We start from the raw sequence: 20,612 nt of genomic DNA, 5'->3' as shown, positions 1-20,612 counted from the left end.
CACGTATATTTCAGCTAGCCTATTTAAAATACACAATTATAATACAATAAGCAAATAAAAGTTTACCTACATATATCCATGGAACTTCACTGAAGAAACAATGTCTGAGAACAAATGCATAAACCATGCTTTCCTGATCATAGTTGTAACAGATTAAAACACTACTGCATTTCTACCACAGTTCACCAGCCAATCAGAAGCAACATTGGTCTCTATGATGCAATGATGCAGATAGAGATTAATTGAAAGTTGCTCCTGATTGGATTATAGTCACAGATAAAGTCTATTTTAAATACATAAAAATAAAGTTTTGTCTTTATATATTGACATTTAATAAAACAAATGAGTTTGCTCAGAATCGACATTACATTAATAAAAATTAAGATTATTTCATTATGTAACAGCATTCTAGTTATGTTTTCTGGAAAAGTGTGGCAGTGACTGCATCAAACAATAATACATATTTCCCCTGAAATTATTTGCGTGCATACAATTACATTAACAATAAATAAATAAAAAAATACATTGAAGAATAAATAAATTAATTAAAATTATTTTAATTAACAAAAAAAACTTAAGTTGTCTAAATATCATCTTAACAGACAAAAACATGAATACAGACATTTGGTAAAAATGAACACAGTGTCTTAAAAAAAGCAACCATGGACACCAAAAAATTGTTTCAAATTTAATTAATTAATTTTGCGTCTTGTGCAAAATCAAAAAGAGCTTTATTGCCAAGAATGTTTACAATGCACACACAATAAATGTATCTTGGTGACAGGTGCTTCCAGTGTGGAAAAAGTAGAGACATACCTATAGGCCATGCAAAATGGAATTTCACACAACAGGACAAAATGTAAGCAATAAATAAAACTTAATACACCATTTACACATACTTACCATTTTTTTCTTAATGAACAATTATAGAAAATATGCAAAAACATTTATTTTCTAAATAAATCTTGAAGTATAACCAGCAGGAGTGCAGTTATGTGTGAACTGAATTTGGTGAAAGCACAGTGTGTTACAGTAATTAACTTTTTCATAATAAATATTAATAAAAAATTTGCAAAAGCAATTGCTTTCCAAATGAGTGTTGTAGTATAACCAGCAGGAGAGCAGTTATGTGTGAACTGAATTTGGTGACACTACAGTGCGTTAGTGTAAAGTTATTGAGTGTGTTATTAGTAAAAAAAACAATTCACGTTTGGCGCTTTGCAGACGGTCCCTTAGGACTCGTCTCTCAGACGCCGGCGCATTTAGATCAATGTATTTTATACAGAGCAGAGGAAACCTTGTTTTGAGGAAACCTCGCTTGTAGCTCGTTTTCTACATCACTTAAAAAGAAAAGTGGCGCCATTTGTGTATTAAAAACGATTTGCTCGCGAGTTATTGATCCGGAAAAGTCGAATCTGTCAATATCTTGCCAACTTTACCGAACTAAGAAGAAACCGAAAGTAAACTCGAATGGAAAATAATTGCCATAAACAAAACATTAAGGTAAGTTCATTTCTCGGCTTCTGATATAAGTTCATATTATTGTAGTTTTTCTCTGTCGTGTTAAATCCGATCTTTAAACTTGAACACATTTAGTGATTTGTGCCGCTTGTAAAAGAGGATGAATCTGCAGAAGTTAATCTTCAGGATTATAATGATATCGAGCTCTAGAGATTCTGCTGTTAGTTCAGATCAGTGGCGTTGCGAGGGGGGGGCTTTGGGGGCTTAAGCCCCTGATGTATTGTCAAAAGCCCCTGATCTTTTGGAATATGTTGCACTTCACAAATAAAATAGGTTGTATAACAATTATTTTGTTATCCAAATACTAAAAATCCATCTGCCCGTGATGAAAAGCAGTCTGCTGGCTGTGGTAGATTACCGTTTATACATCACGCTCATTCCAACTAAACGCAGCTTTTGTGTCGGGTATTTAAATAGTCAGCTGTTAAGCAGTACCTTTTTCTACCGGCAAGTGGGACTGTTGCCAGACTGTAAGTTTAAAAAAACGGAGTGTCTATTTACACTAAATGCAAATAGCCCATCTAGATGGCTTAGATGGTAAGGCGCATGCTTTTTGACGCGAGCGACCCGAGTTCGAGCCCACCTTTTGCCAAACATTTTTTTCTCCCTTTTCAAATCTCATATCGCATCAGAAAGGCATTCATTTTCAATAAAAATTAAGGAAATAATCAAAAAGTTTAAAATAAAGTATCGGTAGGGTTAGGGTAGGTGTAGGGAGGGCTTTATTGTTCCAATAAGGTGGCATCCATTTAATAAATTTGAATTAAAATTATAATTTACACTCAGTACGTTATTATTGCGTACTGTTTTATAATGTACTACAATACTGAGGTGCAGATAATTGCTACTATTTGCAATAAGTAGTATAAATAGCAGAAAAGCTTGCTATTTTAACATAGTGTAAATAGAATCTGTCACTAAAAAAATATGCTATTTACACTTAGTGCAAATAGCCGCTGCCAAAACAAATCCCGCCACTGAACTGTCGTCATTCATTCATTATTAGAAGAGCTGATGAGGTAATAATTATACACCTATTACGCGAAACTGAGAACTTATAACTACGAACACTAGGCTACACCTCAGTTAATCACTCTGTCCAAATGAGCATGTCTGTAGTTTTGTATCACATTGGCTAACAGCTCACACTAAAATAAATCATATTTTCAGATGTGAAGTTTTTTTTTCTTTCACAGTTCACATTCTTATTTTGATGTTATATGATGAAGTTGGTCACAGAGCTTCACAATTAATTGTTAAAAGATCGTCATCTTGATTTAAACACCCACTTAATATTATTTCTAAAAGATAATGATTTGTCTATTAAACCTTGTGAAGTATGCTCACAGCGGAAACATTCAAGTCTGTGTTTGGCTCAGAGAGAGCAGTTGTCATGTATATTGTCATGTATTCATTACAGATCCGGTCCAGACCCTATCCGTATCCGCTAATAAAGCGGTTCATCCGGCCGGATCCCAACTGGATCTGTTCATTAAGTGGGTTTATACCTTATTTAAAATGGGTAATCTGGCCAAACCTAGCTATGGAAATACCTAAAATAGAGCTGACAAACATTATATAGACTAGACTGCTCTATAAAAGCTTAAATATTCAATATGTCTCCCTTTATTAATATTAATAAACCAGAAAATCGTTCAAAACTTGGAAAAACATCTAAACTTTTCTTGACCAATAACAATGAAACACTATATAAAATGTAGGTATTACATAAAGATAAATAAAAAATAAAATGCAACCACAAATTGTACAAAAACATTGTTTTATTTCATGAAAAACGTTACCTCTAAAAAGAAAATTCAGTTCGATAACTTGGTAACGTTAATCTTTACGAATGTATTAGCTCAATTCAGCTATAAGGAATTTTATATCATACAAAAGTTTCATTATTCAGTTTGTGTCAGCTTGATGTTGATTTAATACATTATGAAACAAAGTGGATTTGGCAATAAAGCAGCTTTGGAAAAAACAGTGATATCATAATCTAACAATTCAGTTCAAGTTTTGTCATTATGCAATACAATCAAATCAGTATTATTCCTGAATATTCAGTGTCTTTTAAACCCCAGCTAAGCAATCCAGAGGTGACAGTAAAACCCAAACTCCAGCAGGTCACTGAAACCAAGAAAAAACACCTTGAGAGAGACCAGGAGCAGTCAGCTCAGCTCTCCTCTGGCTAAATGAACACAGATGCTGTGATTATGATTTCAGGCTGCATCACTAGTCAGATTGTGGACTGATGTCATTCAGATTCTTTCATCCAGCTCCTACTGCTAGAAGATCAAGTTACAGTTTTTACATTTTATCAGTAGTGGATGACGGGTTTAACAGTGACTGAAACATGATAAAACTGCACTGTGGTCCTAGCAGCTCCTGGCCGGACACGTTCAGTGCTGGCCGTAGGGGTCTGTGCAGAGGACATGTCTTTGCTGAGGATCTGAGCTGATGTCTGTCCAGTCATGATGTTCACTTGTCGTGGTCGTCACTGACATTCAGGGCTGCGTTGTGGATACGGACCGCATCCGGCTGAGTATGATAACCTTAGGACAAGAGTGAGACAAAAACATTGAAATAAGTAACAAGTATCAGTGTTGACTTTCTCACATCACCTGTAATCACACGAGCACATTTTCATACAAATTTCATGACATCTCATAGCAAAGATTACTGTTAAATGTAAGATGTAAAAGTAGAAAAATAAATGGATAATCTTAATACCTACAAACAGGTGGCTAGGTATCAACAAGCTGCCGCAGATAGTTTTTCCATATATGATTTCTTTCTTTATTTGTGGTGTGAGCGCTCACAGTTTAATGCAAATCACTGTATCTATAATATAATAAATCTCCAGATATCAATAAGGCCACATTTTATTTTAGTTGTTTACCATGCTGAATTTCAGTTCAATTTTCATCTCGAGTTCCGTAGTGAATGTAGACATTTTTATAATATTTTATGTTTGATGACTCAACAGATCGCGTTGGAATGATTAACTCTTACTGTATCATTAATTACCATAACCCTTCACTATGTCTGCATGAAATACCTCTGCTTTTTCAGCTTTCTATCACGGAAAAAGCTTTTTTTTTTCACTCGGATCACTCGGATCGAATCAAAAACCAGTCTGGAGCACTTGAATAAGCTGTAAAGAGCACACACACACACACACACACACACACACACAAAGTATCGTAGTATTTCAATTTCATATAAATTATTTGAAACCACATTACAAGAAGTGGAGAATATATTTGTCAAAATATATATATATAAACAAAAATATACTTGAGCTAATATTCCAAAACTAAATTAAAATGAAAAATATAGCATGATACCACCTACAATTATTCCTGAAGAGGGGTGAAAAATGACCCTGTCTCACAAAAAAGCGATCCCGTCTAAACAGGCCTGTTACTCAAAATCTATGCTAATGCTAATGTGCTGAAGAGCTAACGTAATTCGACCTTCCACAACGCAATTTCAGAATTAAAAATGACAACAAAGCAATTAACTATTTTATTAACATTAATGTTAATGGCAACTGTACAATTAAAGCCTATTTAACAGTATTCTTACTGTGATCCGTCTTTCTACCCCCTGCTGGCAGCAGCTGCTTTACTCTGAGGAGGATTGATTTCTGAGACGCCACTGTTAGAAAAAAAGCGCATCGCGAATCCGTGCAGCGTCTGTAAGGAGTCTGCTAGTTTATTTCATATGTACTAAAACAACATTACGAGGAGAGGTGGGGAATATATTTGACGAAATACAAGCAAAAATAGACTTGAAATAATATTCTAGAACCAAATTTAAGTGAAAAAATGTATTCTCGCCTGTAGTTATTCCTGAAGAGGGGTGGAAAATTACCTAACGTTACATATACAATCAGAACTGGATTAAAATCCGGATAAATTAGCCAACTAAACTAACAGTTACCCATCTCACAGAAAGGAGGAGATCCCGTCCAAATAGGTCTGTTTTTACTCAAATCTACTATAATGCTTATAATGCTAAAGAGCTAACCTTAACTGGACAGTCCACAAAGCAATTTCAAAAATTAAAAACGCCAACAAAGCAATTATCTGCTTTATTAACGTTAATGTTACAACTGTACAAATAAAGAATCTTCAACCTGGCCAGCCGCAGCTTCTCCACTCTGAGGAGGATTTCTCTGACTGATGGCATCGCCGCCGGTATAAAAAAAAAGAAAGAAAAGCGCGTTCGGATGGAGAATCCAGGCAGTGTCTGTAATGAGTCGCTAAATAACAGCGCGCGGTCCGGAGGCGGGGCATATTCTGGGCGACCGAATGTTTCTTTACAGCACGTCCTCTGATCTGCACATGCTCCCAGCACACGTCTTAACTAGAAATCAAACACTACAGTGTGTGAGATCTGATGAATAAGATCAGAATGAACCTTTATTTTTCTGTATTAAATATGTTAGTCACTATTCTGAGTCATTTATCATTCACAATCATTTCACTGTATGCAATGCCAAAATATGAATATTCAAAATACTGCTAACGTGTTACTGTTTAAAATTAATTAAATGTTTGACATCATTACATTTCTGTAAGGCAGCGACTGCACATTCATTCAGCCGTTTTAAACACTGGAATAAGAGCAACAACGCACACAAGCATACTCTTACCACAATTGTAGTTAAACCACAAAGTAACCCGAGCTTTGCTAAACTGACCATATTTTTAAAGGGATACTCCACTCCAAAATGAAAATTTTGTCATTTTCATTAATCACTTACCCCCATGTCATTGCAAACCCGTAAAAGCTTCATTCATCTTCAGAACATAATTTAAGATATTTTGGATGAAAACCGGGAGGTTTGTGACTTTGACTGCCAAGTAATAATCACTGTCTAGGCTCAGAAAAGTATGAAAGACATCGCCATCAGTGGTTCAGTCTGAATTTAATGAAGCGACGAGAATACTTTTTCTGTGCAAAGCAAACAAAACAATGACTTTATTCAACAATTTGTCTCCTCTGCTTCAGCGTAGCGCCATTTGGGAGAATATCCGCCGGACGCAAATAGCGTAAGCTTTTCTGTGTCAGCCGCGCCACAAGGATACGTCTTCTACGTTTGCTTACGAGTATCTGGTATCTGGTGTGCGGCTGACACAGAAGAGCGTACGCTGCTTGCGTTCAGCGGATACTGCTGCAGCTGCTGAGTCTGAAGCTCCACGTTCTCTTCAGTCTCATTGTGTGTATAGTGTTAAGATTTGTTTTCACTGCAGTTACTGGAATAATAATCACAATATTTTGTGTCATTTGTTCTCTTATGTTTCTATATGCAGGTCTGAAGTCAGTTTGTCATTATGGAGAACAGAGAGAGCAAAGAGAGATCTTCATCTCCTGATCACAGCTGCGTGTCTCTGAAAAGTGACAGATCTATGGGTCCTCCTCCTAAATTCAGTGTTGATCCAGTGACCTTTGACTCCAGGTGAGACACAACACTACTTAATGCAGAGATCTAATAATGTACAGTTGATTGATCTCATTGTCAGATGAGAGTGTGATCAGTGAATTATGAAAGGTGTTTGAATGAATGTGTATGTGCTGCATGTGTCAGAGTCACACACTCAGATCCTCTCATGATTCAGTGTTTTGACATTATTACTGTCAGACATTATTAGTCGCATGAAACCCTTGTTCTGTAGCAAATGCTCAGATTTTACTTCTCGTAGTCTAACAGTAAGAGGGAATTTCAGTGAAGATGCAAGATGGACCTTGCTGTAAAAACTACATCATAAAATTAGGGATGGGCATTTTTGGAAATTTCTCATTTCGATCATCGATAGGTTATATATATTATGTAATTGTTGATTTCTCCTCAAATCTATGTACAAAAGTTTACTGATGGGGAAAAAAACTAAAACTTCCCCACCAGTGAAGTTCTTAGCAATGTATATTACTAATGAAAAATGAAGTTTTGATATATTTAAAAAATATCTTCATGGAACATGATCTTTACTTAACGAGTATCGTGCATATATTAAATATTCCGAATCGATTAAGAATCGTTGAAGAGAGAATCGCGATGCATCTGAGAATCTATTTTTTCTAATATTTATTGATTAATGGTTTGAATATTTTTAAACATACAAATAAGAAATTTGGGGAAAAAAATGCAATGATGTTTTTAAATATGAAATCAAATCACCAGTAGGTGGTGGCAAATGACTCTTTAAATTAGTGAGTAATTTAGTCATTTATTCAAGCAATTCGTTCAAACGGCTGATTCATTCAGAAACGAAACACCGCCGTGTTACTCAGAGATATAAAACAGTTCTGCTGTGGCTTTGATTGGAACTATTTTCATCAGCGAAATTGAGCAAAAACAGTCAACATTGTGTCTAAAATGTAAGTCACTTAATTTTAAAATCTTGTTTATGGTACTACTATTATACTACTTCCGGTGTGAGAGGTGGTGCAGTGTGGTTGGCGCTTCTCCATCAGTGCGTTAAATTGTTTCTTTGTTTTAATGCAGGGGTCTTCAACTAAAATGGCTTGAGGTCCAGTAATGAATCCTCCCCACCAGCCGAGGTCCGGACAATTCTAAAAAACAATTGATGGTTTTTGCCAGGCCAGGGTATATGCAAGATATTTAAGCTTAATTTCAAGACTTTTAAAGACCTTTTTTAAGACCTGCACAAAAATAAAATAAATAAATAAAATAAAATGACTGTAAAAAGTATGATATACAGTTCAGATGCAGGTTTTTACAAAAACAATCAAGTATTATATTAATTAAATAGCATATATAAATATATTTTACTGCCTTAATTTTTTACATTTTACAACACATATCTTCTTGTTGATCCACCAGTTCACATTTACAAGTCTGCGTGTTTGCTGCTTAAAATCATGGGTTGTTTTCACATTGGTCTTTGACAACAGCAGACGTACAGGCTGATTGAAAATGGAAAATCATTCTCTTCCAGCAGGTGGCGCTTTCGGAACGGCAGTACACAAGCCCAAGAGACAGACTCCACAAAGCAGTGAATCTGAAACGTGCAGCGCTCATATTTATTGAATGAATAGCCTTTTTAAGTTTAATCGCAATTCTTGTCTTTCAGTCCTCACATTTAAGACCTCCTGAAATCATAATTAAGACTTTCTTGTACCATTTAAGACTTTTTAAGGACCCGTTAACGTTCCTAATTTTTGAAAATGCCATCGTTTTTCACTCACTGAAAGTTTCATCTGTCTGCGCGCATGTGCTTAATATAAATTGTACTTATTAAATTAGCATTTGGTATTTATTTATTTCATTATGTCAAAAGCCTTCACGAATTCGGACCGGAGTCTGCCAGTTGGCGACCCCACTACCGTAAAGACTTCAAAAGCTGTGCCGGTTGAAATAGAAGCGCCCCGTCAGGTTTAAATCTTAACCTTCTGTTTTGGCTGTAGACGGGTCCGTATGGGATGGCTTTTTCCGGACCAGGACCGCGGTCCGCCTGTTAGTGAGCTATGTTTTAATGTGTTTTTGATTCTGATTTTGGATTGGCTGATGTTTCTCAAATGTGACTTTGCTGTCTTTTGACGCTTGGATTTTTACCTATTCGTCTTTTGGCATATACCTGCTGCTAATATGCGGCCTTCCTGGATTTTACTTGTTTTTATTCTGGTTTTATTTGGAGTTGACAGCAAGATATACTTTGATCACCCTGACTTCATCATGCTAAAATACTCTCCTTTGGAACTTTTTCAGTATGAACACTCTGCGCCTCCTGCTACATGTGTTCTGGATACACTGCGTTCGCTACATCTCCTCCGCCAGCCAAAATACGTTCATCTAGGCTCCCGCCGGAATTTGCAAGCAAGCAGTGCTGGTATAATGTCAATTTGGACTCGGAGGCGCTTGGATCGTCATCATTCATCTCCATGTCGTGTTTGTCCTGTGAACTTCTCCTACCTTCAGAAGTCTACTGCATCCAGTGGAGATGTCCGCCTTGACACAATCAGGTTTGCTCATCTGAACGCTCGTTTTATAAACAACAAAGCGGCTTCAATCTGTGACATTGTTGTGGACAAAGAACTGGACTTTTTCTACCTTTGTGAAACGTGGCATCAGACAAATGACTATCTTAATTTAAATATATGTGCTCTGCCTGGATACACTTATATAGACCGACCGCGTTCCACCGGTAGAGGTGACGGTCTTGCTGTCATTTATCGATCTGATGTTGCTTTAACTGAAGTCTCATTGCCTTGTTTTTCATCATTTGAATGCTTGGCATTTAAATTGAATGGTCTCTCACCAGACTTGGTGTTAATTATTTATCGTCCTCCCAAACCAGTGCAATCTGTCCAGTTGTTCTTTTAACTGGTGATTTAAACATTCATATCGATAACATGGATTGCAACACGGTGAGCTTTATGGACATTTTAGAATGTCTTAATCTCACTCAGCATGTTAACTTTCCAACGCATAAACACGGTCACACATTAGATCTGGTATGCACTTCAGGAGTAATCATTGAACAACCTGAATGCATGTATAAGTGACCACAAGCTCCTCACATTCAATCTGATTCCTCCTACCTTGCAGACTGTGAAAGAGTGTGCTACCTTTTTTAGGAAAATCTGTGATATTGATCTTGACTATCTTAGTCTTACTATTGGTGACTTACCGGTTGTGGCCTCTGTTGACCAATATAATGCTGTTTTTACATATATTCTGGATGAGACTGCCTCTCTGAAAAAAACTTGTTGTTTCTTTCAAGAGATCATCTCCATGGTATACATCTGAGTTACGTCGAATGAAAGACAAAGGTAGGAAGTTGGAGCAGATATACAAAAAATGTGGTCTAAGTTCATAGATCAATGTTTGATCAGCATCAGATTGAATATCACAATGCTCTCAAATCTGTACAAATGGCAAACTATTCTACAATTATTAACAGTGACATCTCTAATCCCAGAGCCCTGTTTAGAACAGTCAACAATCTTATTAAACCTCCTAGTAACATTAACTGTTCCACTACTGAGCAGTGTAATGAGTTTCTCAATTACTTTTCATCTACAATTGAGAATATCTATAATTCTATTGCAAATTGACACAGCACAGAGACTGCTTTAGTTAGGGTTTTGAATGACCTTCTCATTATAGCCGATTCTGGGGCTTGTGGCATTTTGGTTCTATTAGATCTTAGTGCTGCATTCGACACAATATGTCACAGCATATTACTGGACAGACTACGTAGATGGATTGGTCTATCTGGAACTGTGTTGAACTGGTTTAAATCTTATCTTCTCAGTTTGTCTACCTGGGTACTAATAGATCTCAGACTGAGCTTTTGTGTCAGGGTGTCCCTCAGGGGTCAGTTCTGGTCCTGTTTTATTTAGTGTTTACATGCTGCCTCTTGGGCAGATTATTTAGAAGTATGGCCTGGGCTGTCATTGTTATGCTGACGACACCCAGATTTATATTACATTTACATTTATTCATTTAGCTGACGCTTTTATCCAAAGCGACTTACAATTGCTATATATGTCAGAGGTCACACGCCTCTGGAGCAACTAGGGGTTAAGTGTCTTGCTCAGGGACACATTGGTGTCTCACAGTGGATTCGAACCCGGGTCTCTCACACCAAAGGCATGTGTCTTATCCACTGCGCCATCACCACCCCAAATAATAAAGGCTCCTTAAGAAGTAAAGGCGCTGCTGTGCCTTTTTGACCAGAGTGGAGGTGTTATGGGACCAGGTGAGGTCATCAGAGATGTGGATGCCAAGGAACTTGAAACTCGACACACGCTCCACTACAGCTCCGTTGATGTAGATGGGTGTGTGTGCATGACTCCTAGTCCGCCTGAAGTCCACAATGATCTCCTTTGTCTTCTGGGTGTTTAGTTGTAAATTATTGGTGGCACACCACACAGCCAGGTTCTGTACCTCATCCCTGTAGGCTGGGCTGACTCATCGTCATCCTTGATCAGACCTACCACCGTGGTGTCATCTGCAAATTTGATTATGGTGTTGGAGGAATACAGGAATACAGTCATGAGTGAAGAGGGAGTACAGGAGAGGGCTCAGTACGCAGCCCTGTGGCACACCGGTGTTCAGGGTGATGATGGAGGAGGAGAGGTTATCTAACTTGACGGACTGAGGTCTGTTAGTCAGAAAATCTAGAATCCAATTGCAGATGGGTGTGCTGATTCCAAGCTGGCTGAGTTTGGAGATTAGCTTGGAGGGGATTACAGTATTGAATGCAGAACTGAAATCTATGAACAGCATTCTCACATGTGTGTTTTGACTGTCCAGGTGGGTGAGGGCAGAGTGAAGTGCTGTTGAGATGGCGTCCTTTGTTCACCTATTGTGGCGATAGGCAAATTGGAATGGGTCTAGTGTAGCAGGGAGACAGGATTTTAAGTGGGATGCAACCAGTTTCTCAAAACACTTGGCAATGATGGGGGTGAGTGCAACAGGACGGAAGTCATTAGGGACCGAGGCAGTGGAGTGTTTCGGTACTGGTTAGATGGTGGAGGTTTTGAAGATAGTGGGGACAGTTGTTTGGGCCAGGGACAGATTGAAAATGTCCGTGAAGACCTCAGCTAGCTGCTCCGCACAGGCTTTAAGCACACGACCAGGTATTCCGTCAGGGCCAGCTGCCTTCCGTGCATTCACCTTACGCAGAGTGGAGTAAACATTTGATGTGGAGAGAGTGAGATTGCAATATATACAAAACTCAGCTATGCAAGTTTTGACTTATACATCCGCACACCATTACATTACCCCAGTGCTCCAGCAACTTCATTGGCTCCCATCGGTTCAATCACATATTGATTTTAAAACTCTGACTTTAAACTATAAAGCAGTGCATGGACTGGCTCCAGATTACATCTGTGACTTGGTCGCTCTCTCCGCTATGCTGGTTGTCTCTCCTTGTATCTGCCGCATTGTAAATTAAAAACCATGATGGGTAGGGCTTTTTCTTATAACGGGCCTAAGTTATTGAAAGCATTACCTGCATTTATTAGGAATGCTGCTTCCTTGCATTGTTTTAAGAAACTTCTTAAGATGCATCTTCTTAGTAAAGCTTTTAATTTATGATTATCTACTTCTATTTTTGATATTATGTAGTTTTGGTGGATTTGTTATTTTGTTTGTACATGTAGTGCTTTGAGTTTAAGAGGCATATTACAAATAAAATGTATTATTATTATTGTATAACAATCGTGTTGATATTTCAAGCATATTGGTCGTGTAATGTTGCTTACCTAAATCATATATTATAAATATTTTTTTTTTTCTACCGCTGTATGCATCTATAACTTTCTGTGAGTTAGCCTACTTTGTGTTCTGTTGCGCTCATTTGTTTGAATTTCTGCACGAATCTCTCACACAAACTCACTTAAAGCCCGGGTATACTTCACTTTCCACATTCCGTTCCATCTTGCACACAGCCACGTCTGTAAGTATACTCAACCGCGGATCTGCATGCAGATTATATATACGCAGTATACTTTGGCCTCATACTCATCTGGCACGACATCAATACATTTTCAGTCTCCGTTTACACTGAAAGCAATAAAATATGAATCATTCTCGCATGAAACGACATATTTACATCCAGATGTGATTGTATGTTTGACGTCAAAACGGACCAGCTCGGAATCGGCAGACTGACCGGCCAATCTGTGCATCTCTACATAAAATACAAGATTGCAATATGTATTGATTTACATTATAATTGATATTTTAATTTTATATATTTAAACACTTTAATGTACATTATTATTATTTAATTTGTTCTTTTTTATTTCTGTTGTTTCTGCAGAGGGAATAGAGATGATCCGACTGGAGACCTGGATTCTCCTCAACCAGTGAATGATGAACTACAGAGAGTCAAAGAGCATCTTAAATCCAGCATGAAGAACAAGTATGAGAGATTATTTGAGGGACTGAAACTCCAGGAGAATGAAGCCCTCCTGAACAGGATCTACACACAGCTCTACATCATAGAGGGAGAGAGTGAAGGAGTGAATGAAGAACATGAGGTTTTACAGATGGAGAAAACCGCCAGAACACAACACTCACAAGACACACAGATCTACTGCAATGACGTCTTTAAAGCCTCAGCTGAACGAGGATGTGAGGAGAAAGACCAGATCAAGACTGTTCTTACTAAAGGTATCGCTGGAATTGGGAAAACCATCTCGGTGCAGAAGTTCATTCTGGACTGGGCCGAGGGAAAAGCCAATCAGGATGTAGATTTCATGTTTGTGCTTCCATTTCGAGAGCTGAACTTGATCCGAGATCATCAGTACAGTCTTCACAGACTTCTGCTGGACTTTCATCCTGAACTTCAAGATCTGGACTCAAAGATTTATGAGGAGTGTAAAGTTGTGTTCATCTTTGATGGTCTGGATGAAAGCAGAATCACACTGATGTTTTCAGACGATCAGAAAGTTTGTGATGTGACTGAGACTTCATCAGTGGATGTGTTGATGTCAAAGCTCATGAAAGGAGAGCTGCTTCCCTCTGCTCTCATCTGGATCACCTCCAGACCAGCAGCAACCAATCAGATCCCCTCCAAATACATCAACCGTCTGACAGAAATTCAGGGATTCAATGAGCCTCAGAAGGAGGAATATTTCAGGAAGAGAATCAGTGACCAGCATCGAGCCAGCAGAATCATCTCACACATCAGAAGAGCAAGAAGCCTCCACATCATGTGCCACATCCCCGTCTTCTGCTGGATCTCATCCACTGTGTTTCAGAAGCTCCTGGAAGAAGATCTGAGTGCAGAAATCCCTCAAACTCTGACTGAAATGTACATCCACTTCCTGCTGATTCAGATCAACATGAGGAACCAGAAGTATGAAGAGAGAGATCCAGAGAAACTCCTGCAGTCCAACAGAGAAGTGATTATGAAACTTGCTGAAGTGGCTTTCAAACAGCTGATGAAGGGCAATGTGATGTTCTATGAGGAGGACCTGATTGAGAGCGGCATAGACGTCACTGATGCCTCAGTGTATTCTGGGATTTGCACTGAGATCTTTATGGAGGAATCTGTGATTCATCAGAAGAAAGTCTACAGCTTCATTCATCTAAGCATTCAGGAGTTTCTCGCTGCTTTCTATGTGTTTTACTGCTATTTAACAGAGAATAAGGAGCCACTGCATGCATTTATATTTTACAGCTTTGATAAAGTCTCTCTGTATGATCTATTATCATCAGCAGTAGAAGAAGCCCTTAAGAGTAAGAATGGACATCTGGATCTGTTCCTGCGGTTCTTGCTGGGCGTCTCACTGGAGTCCAATCAGAGACTCTTACAGGATCTACTGACACACACAGAGAACAGCTCAGAGACCATCAGAGAAACCACACAGGACATTAAAGGCAAGATTAAAGGTAGATCTCTTCAGCTCTCAGCTGGTCAGTCCATAAATCTGTTCCTCTGTCTGCTGGAAGTGAAAGATCAGACTCTGTCTACAGAGATTCAGGAGTTTGTGAAATCCGACAAACACTCAGAAAAGAAACTATCTCCTGCTCACAGCACAACAATCTCCTACATTCTTCAGATGTCAGAGGAGCCGCTGGATGAGCTGGACCTCAAGAAATACAACACATCATATGAGGGGAGAAGAAGACTGATACCAGCTGTGATCAACTGCAGAAAAGCTCTGTGAGTGTTTAATCATTAAGTATCATATTTAATAATGAATCTGACACCTTTAAAATAAATGTTCTTAAATGAGAGATTTTCTCCTAAATAACAGACCAGAATCTTAAAGGGGTCACGACACGCCTTTTAATACAGTAGATAGTTGAGTAAAATGTCTTAGTGCAGCAGTAAACACAACCCAGTCACATGAGAAACTCGTTCATTAAATCAGCAGCAGATGGAGCAAAGGGACGGTCGACTCCATTGATCAGTAAAGCTGGAATTCAGACATTTTCACTTATGAATTAAGATAAAATAATGACATGCGTTACTGGTAAATATCAATAATAATATATCATTATAACCTTTAATCTTCACTAATTATTCATCATAAAAGCTTAATGTTCATGCTGTTACAGTGAACTATTACAGTGACGGCAGCAGCGCTGCCAACTGCTTTCAATTGAAAGTAGCTAAAACGTCTCGGTTACGTCAAGTCCTCGGCTCCTTAGCGTAAACCCTGAAGAGTGGATGCCCCTGTCACCTATTTATACCCGTATGCATGGGGAGTGGCTCAGGTATGCAAAATCCACTAGCCAATATTCATTGGTGTTTTCTCTTAAAATCAGAGATATTTGGGGCTCCCAAGTGAATCCCCATAATGTCATCACTCGACATAACTCGTAGTGACCGACAGATAGGGAACTGGTAGCTAAATGTCACTAGATTACATCATAATAGCAAATTCACTGATCTATATAAAGATGAATATAGATCAGTGGGCAAGAAGTTGCTATATTTGTCCTTAAACTTTTGAAAAAAAGTCTCAAGGGGTGGGGAAGTCGCTAAATCTAGCTGCAAAATTGCTAAATTTGCAACACTGGACTGTAGTGCTTAAAGTGTGCTTACTCTTTACTGTACAGCACTAACCAGTATTTTAGATTATTATACAAACCCGATTCCAAAAAAGTTGGGACACTGTACAAATTGTGAATAAAAACAGAATGCAATGATGTGGAAGTTTCCAATGTCAATATTTTATTCAGAATACAACATAGATGACATATCAAATGTTTAAACTGAGAAAATTTATAATTTTAAGGGAAAAATAAGTTTATTTTAAATTTCATGGCATCAACACATCTCAAAAAAGTTGGGACAAGGCCATGTTTACCACTGTGTGGCATCCCCTCTTCTTTTTATAACAGTCTGTAAACGTCTGGGGACTGAGGAGACAAGTTGCTCAAGTTTAGGAATAGGAATGTTGTCCCATTCTTGTCTAATACAGGCTTCTAGTTGCTCAACTGTCTTAGGTCTTCTTTGTCGCATCTTCCTCTTTATGATGCGCCAAATGTTTTCTATGGGTGAAAGATCTGGACTGCAGGCTGGCCATTTCAGTACCCGGATCCTCCTCCTACGCAGCCATTATGTTGGAATTGATGCAGTATGTGGTCTGGCATTGTCATGTTGGAAAATGCAAGGTCTTCCCTGAAAGAGACAACGTCTGGATGGGAGCATATGTTGTTCTAGAACTTGGATATACCTTTCAGCATTGATGGTGCCTTTCCAGATGTGTAAGCTGCCCATGCCACACGCACTCATGCAACCCCATACCATCAGAGATGCAGGCTTCTGAACTGAGCGCTGATAACAACTTGGGTTGTCCTTGTCCTCTTTAGTCCGGATGACATGGCGTCCAAATTTTCCAAAAAGAACTTCAAATTTTGATTCGTCTGACCACAGAACAGTTTTCCACTTTGCCACAGTCCATTTTAAATAAGCCTTGGCCCAGAGAAAACACCTGCGCTTCTGGATCATGTTTAGATATGTGATGTTTTATTAACAAATTTCGGGAGGAGCACGCGCAGATAATTAACACGGCCAATTCACCATCAGCAATCACTCAGTCTATCCTATCAGCCGAGAGAGAACTTCTATAAATAGACCAAGCCATCTTACCTTCATTCTCTCTACAGTTTTCAGCATTGGTACTCCCAATCGCCACGATGTCAGAGATCGAACTGTTCACGAACGACAACTCCCTCGACAACCAGGGTCCTCTGGAGTCTCCCAGCGCCGCCCAGCGCGCTAGCACCTGCCAAGACACCGCAATCGAGCCCACGGCTACACCGCGGGGCCGTCGGCCCTCCCGAGCCGCTTCTCGATCCTCGAGACGCCGAGTCTCGCCCTCGACTCCCCCTTCCAGGCGTCTTCCACCTTCTCCCACATCCTCATATGCCTCAGCCAGCTCCTTCGTCCCCGCTATCGAGAAGTGGACAGTCTTAAGCCTAAGACAAGTGCTGAACAACGCCGACGTCTACTTCTCACGGCGGATGAACAAGGCGGAGCTCTACAGCCTCTACTCATCTCTCCAGCCAAGAAACCCAGCGCCGACTTCCACTCCTCCATCAAAAACGGCCGACAAACCGAGTCCGGCCCGCAGCGGCCCGTACTCACGGCCTGGAAACAACACCACGCCCGTGAGGAGGGGTCTCCGGGCTCCAAGCCGCCGTAGCCGGCCCTCGGCAAGCCTGGGCCATGCCCCGGATTCCGTCGCTGCTAGCCCTAGCCCGTTTCTCCGCCCAGCTGCCCCCGGCGCCGCGCCGGCCCCCTCAGCCACAAGCTGCGTGAGCATGGCTCCGCCGGCAGTTCCAGCTCACCCACAGCCTTTCCTCTCTCCTTCCTGCTATGCGCTCCCCGGTCCATGGCCCGAGGCTCCGCCTTCAAACCCTAGCGCGAGGCTGCCTCCGCTAGCGGCGTGAGCCCAGACTCCTTACGAGCCCTCTCTCCTTCCGTTCCTTCCTTCCATCTTCGCTCCCGGAGCCGTCGCCGGCGTGAGGCTGCCTCCGTCAGCGGCACAGGCGCAAATGCCCCCCTTCTCCTCTCTCCCTCCTTTCCTCCCTTCCGTCTTCGCTCCCGGAGGCGACGCCAGCGCGAGCCTGCCTCCGCCAGCGGCTCCAACGGCCGCCATTCTTCCTCCTCTTCCTCATCCTCAGGCTCGCCCTCCGTTCACGCTGGCATCCGCCATTCCGACGCCCATCCCACTGAACGCTCCTGCCCTGGAACCACCTCCTGTCGCCAGCAGCATCAGAGCACAGATCCTAACAGGTGCGGACATAGACCTTTTTTCTCTCCTGTCATCACTTTCACCACCCTCTTCAGACCGCCAAATTGATTGCGGCGATTTCTCCGCCACACTAAAAAATTCAGCGCATAATCTGTCACGCATTCTGTCATTTTCCGAATTCACGATCGCCTTCACCCGTTACTCCGAGGTAATTTGCACAGCTTTCCCACACAGGAGACGCGAGCTCAGCGACTATCTCTCAATAGTCGCCGAGCTCGCCTTATCATACGGAGGCACGCACTTCTACACCTACCACAAGCTGTTTTCAGCAAAATGTGCTATCAGGGTGGCTCAGTGGAACCAGTGCCCGTACTGGGGGGCTCTGGATACCGAGCTCCACAACAGAGTCTTCTTGGGCTGCCGCAACGTCACATGCTCAGTCTGCCGTTCTGTCGCCCATTCCACCACGGCATGCCCTCTCATCACCCCGCCCACCCCTCCTTACGCCGAACCGCCTCAGCGCAAATCAACCAGCTATGTCCCACGCCAGCGAACCACTCCAACTTCCAAAACATTCCAAACACTCCAACACTTCCAAACCACCGACGCCACCCTTCCTCCTTCTCCAACAACCAGGTCTGCTCCAACTTCAACGCGAGCAGGTGCTCCAGGCATCGCTGCCGCTACATGCACGTCTGCAGCTTCTGCGGCGGCGCACACGCCCGCACCATATGTCCAGTGTTTAAATCCTCCAATAAAGATGAAAAACCTTACTTATCGACTCCTGTGCAAATTTACTGTCTGTCTGCCGAACTGTCCCAGCACCCCGACATCAACTTTACTGATTTTTTATTGACCGGTCTTACTCACGGCTTTAATCCTGGCGTCGAAAGCCTCCCGCAACAAAGCATCATTTGTGCCAACCTTCAGTCAGCCCTCGCCGAACCCGACACAGTCGATCTTCTAATCAAAAACGAAGTCGAGTCAAACTTCATGATTGGCCCCTTCAACGTTCCTCCCTTCCCCTGTTTTCGCGTCAGTCCGATTGGCGTCGCGACCCGGAAATGTTCTGGTAAAAAACGTCTAATAATCGATCTCTCATCCCCGCATAACTCCCCCTTCCCAAGCATTAATAGCCTCATTCCGCTCGAAGAATTTTCTCTCCACTACCACGACATCGACCAAGCCATAACACTGATCAAAGACACGGGTCGCGGCGCCCGGCTGGCCAAAGTCGACATCGCCTCCACCTTTAAAATAATGCCCATCCATCCAGATTTTTGGCATTTATTCGGCATACGCTGGCACGAGAAATTTTACTTTTCCGTCCGCCTAACCTTCGGCTGCAGAAGCAGCCCAAAAAAAATTTTCGACATGCTGGCAGAGGCTATCTGCTGGATCCTCTCCAATAACTACGAAATCCCATACCTCATCCACCTTTTAGACGATTTTTTGTTCATCTCGCCTCCCGGCTCCATCCCAGCCGCACACCTCTCAACAGTCCAGGAAGTCTTTTCCAAACTCGGGATTCCGCTCGCCCAGGACAAAACCACTGGCCCAACCACGTCCATCGAATTTTTAGGCATCAAACTAGACTCGAAAAAATTCCAGGCTTCCCTGTCCAAAGAGAAAATCGATAGAACGATCCTGGTCGCTTCCGCCCTCTTAGACAACCCAAACTGTTCCAAGCGCGAGCTGTTGTCTATCCTCGGTCACCTAAACTTCGCAATGCGCATCATCCCGCAGGGCCGCCCTTTTATTTCTCACCTACTATCCCTCGCGTCCTCCGTGCACGCGCTGGAGGATCACCTATCCCTATCCAGCTCGTGTTGCAACGAGCTCAGGCTATAGATAAACTTCCTCAAACAATGGAACGGCTTATCCTTCTTCTATAACAGCATGGTTTCCCACCCCGACGACATCCAATTATTTACGGATGCCGCCCCCTCCAGCGGTTTCGGGGGATTTTACCGAGGCCGCTGGTTTGCATCCACGTGGCCCCCCCAGCTGTCAGATTTACCGCAGTCCCTGTCATCCTCAGCATTGATTGAGTTATATCCTCTCGTCGCCGCAGCGGTTCTGCGGGGGAAAGAATGGTCCACCGCAAGCATCGTAGTGCATTGCGATAACGAAGCGGTCGTGCATTGCATAAATAAAGGCCGGTCTCACTCCCCCGCATTAATGCCCTTTCTAAGACGTCTCATCTGGATCTCGGTATGCGGCCAGTTCATTCTAAATGCAAAACATGTCCCCGGGTCCAAAAATCAAATAGCTGACTCTCTCTCTCGGTTTGCTTTCCAGAAATTCAGGCTGCTGGTGCCAGATGCCGACAAACTCCCAACGCCAGTACCTCCATATTCAGAGCTGATATTCCCGTAAAT

The 20,612-nt window shown here is 41.3% G+C and overlaps 1 protein-coding gene across 3 annotated transcripts in view; it reads left to right on the top strand.

Moving 5' to 3' along the window:
* Positions 1-1,244: 1,244 nt before the first annotated feature.
* Positions 1,245-20,612, top strand: part of LOC306861603 (NACHT, LRR and PYD domains-containing protein 3-like) — a 40,295-nt gene continuing 20,927 nt past the window's right edge. The window contains exons 1-3 of one of the 3 annotated variants that reach the window (XM_079403976.1): positions 1,245-1,503; positions 6,849-6,994; positions 13,335-15,185. In XM_079403976.1, the coding sequence (XP_079260102.1) occupies positions 6,870-6,994; positions 13,335-15,185 (1,976 nt within the window). In that variant the 5' untranslated portion in view covers positions 1,245-1,503; positions 6,849-6,869. Of the gene's footprint in view, positions 1,504-6,848; positions 6,995-8,088; positions 8,144-13,334; positions 15,186-20,612 lie in introns of those variants that run through there. The other 2 variants (XM_079403978.1, XM_079403977.1) reach the window with 2 other exon arrangements.

This window comes from Barbus barbus (assembly GCF_936440315.1).
Source record: "Barbus barbus genome assembly, chromosome: 42".
NCBI lineage: Eukaryota > Metazoa > Chordata > Actinopteri > Cypriniformes > Cyprinidae > Barbus > Barbus barbus.
The sequence above is the reverse complement of the archived record's forward strand: the minus strand, read 5'-3'. Positions and strand labels throughout refer to the sequence as shown.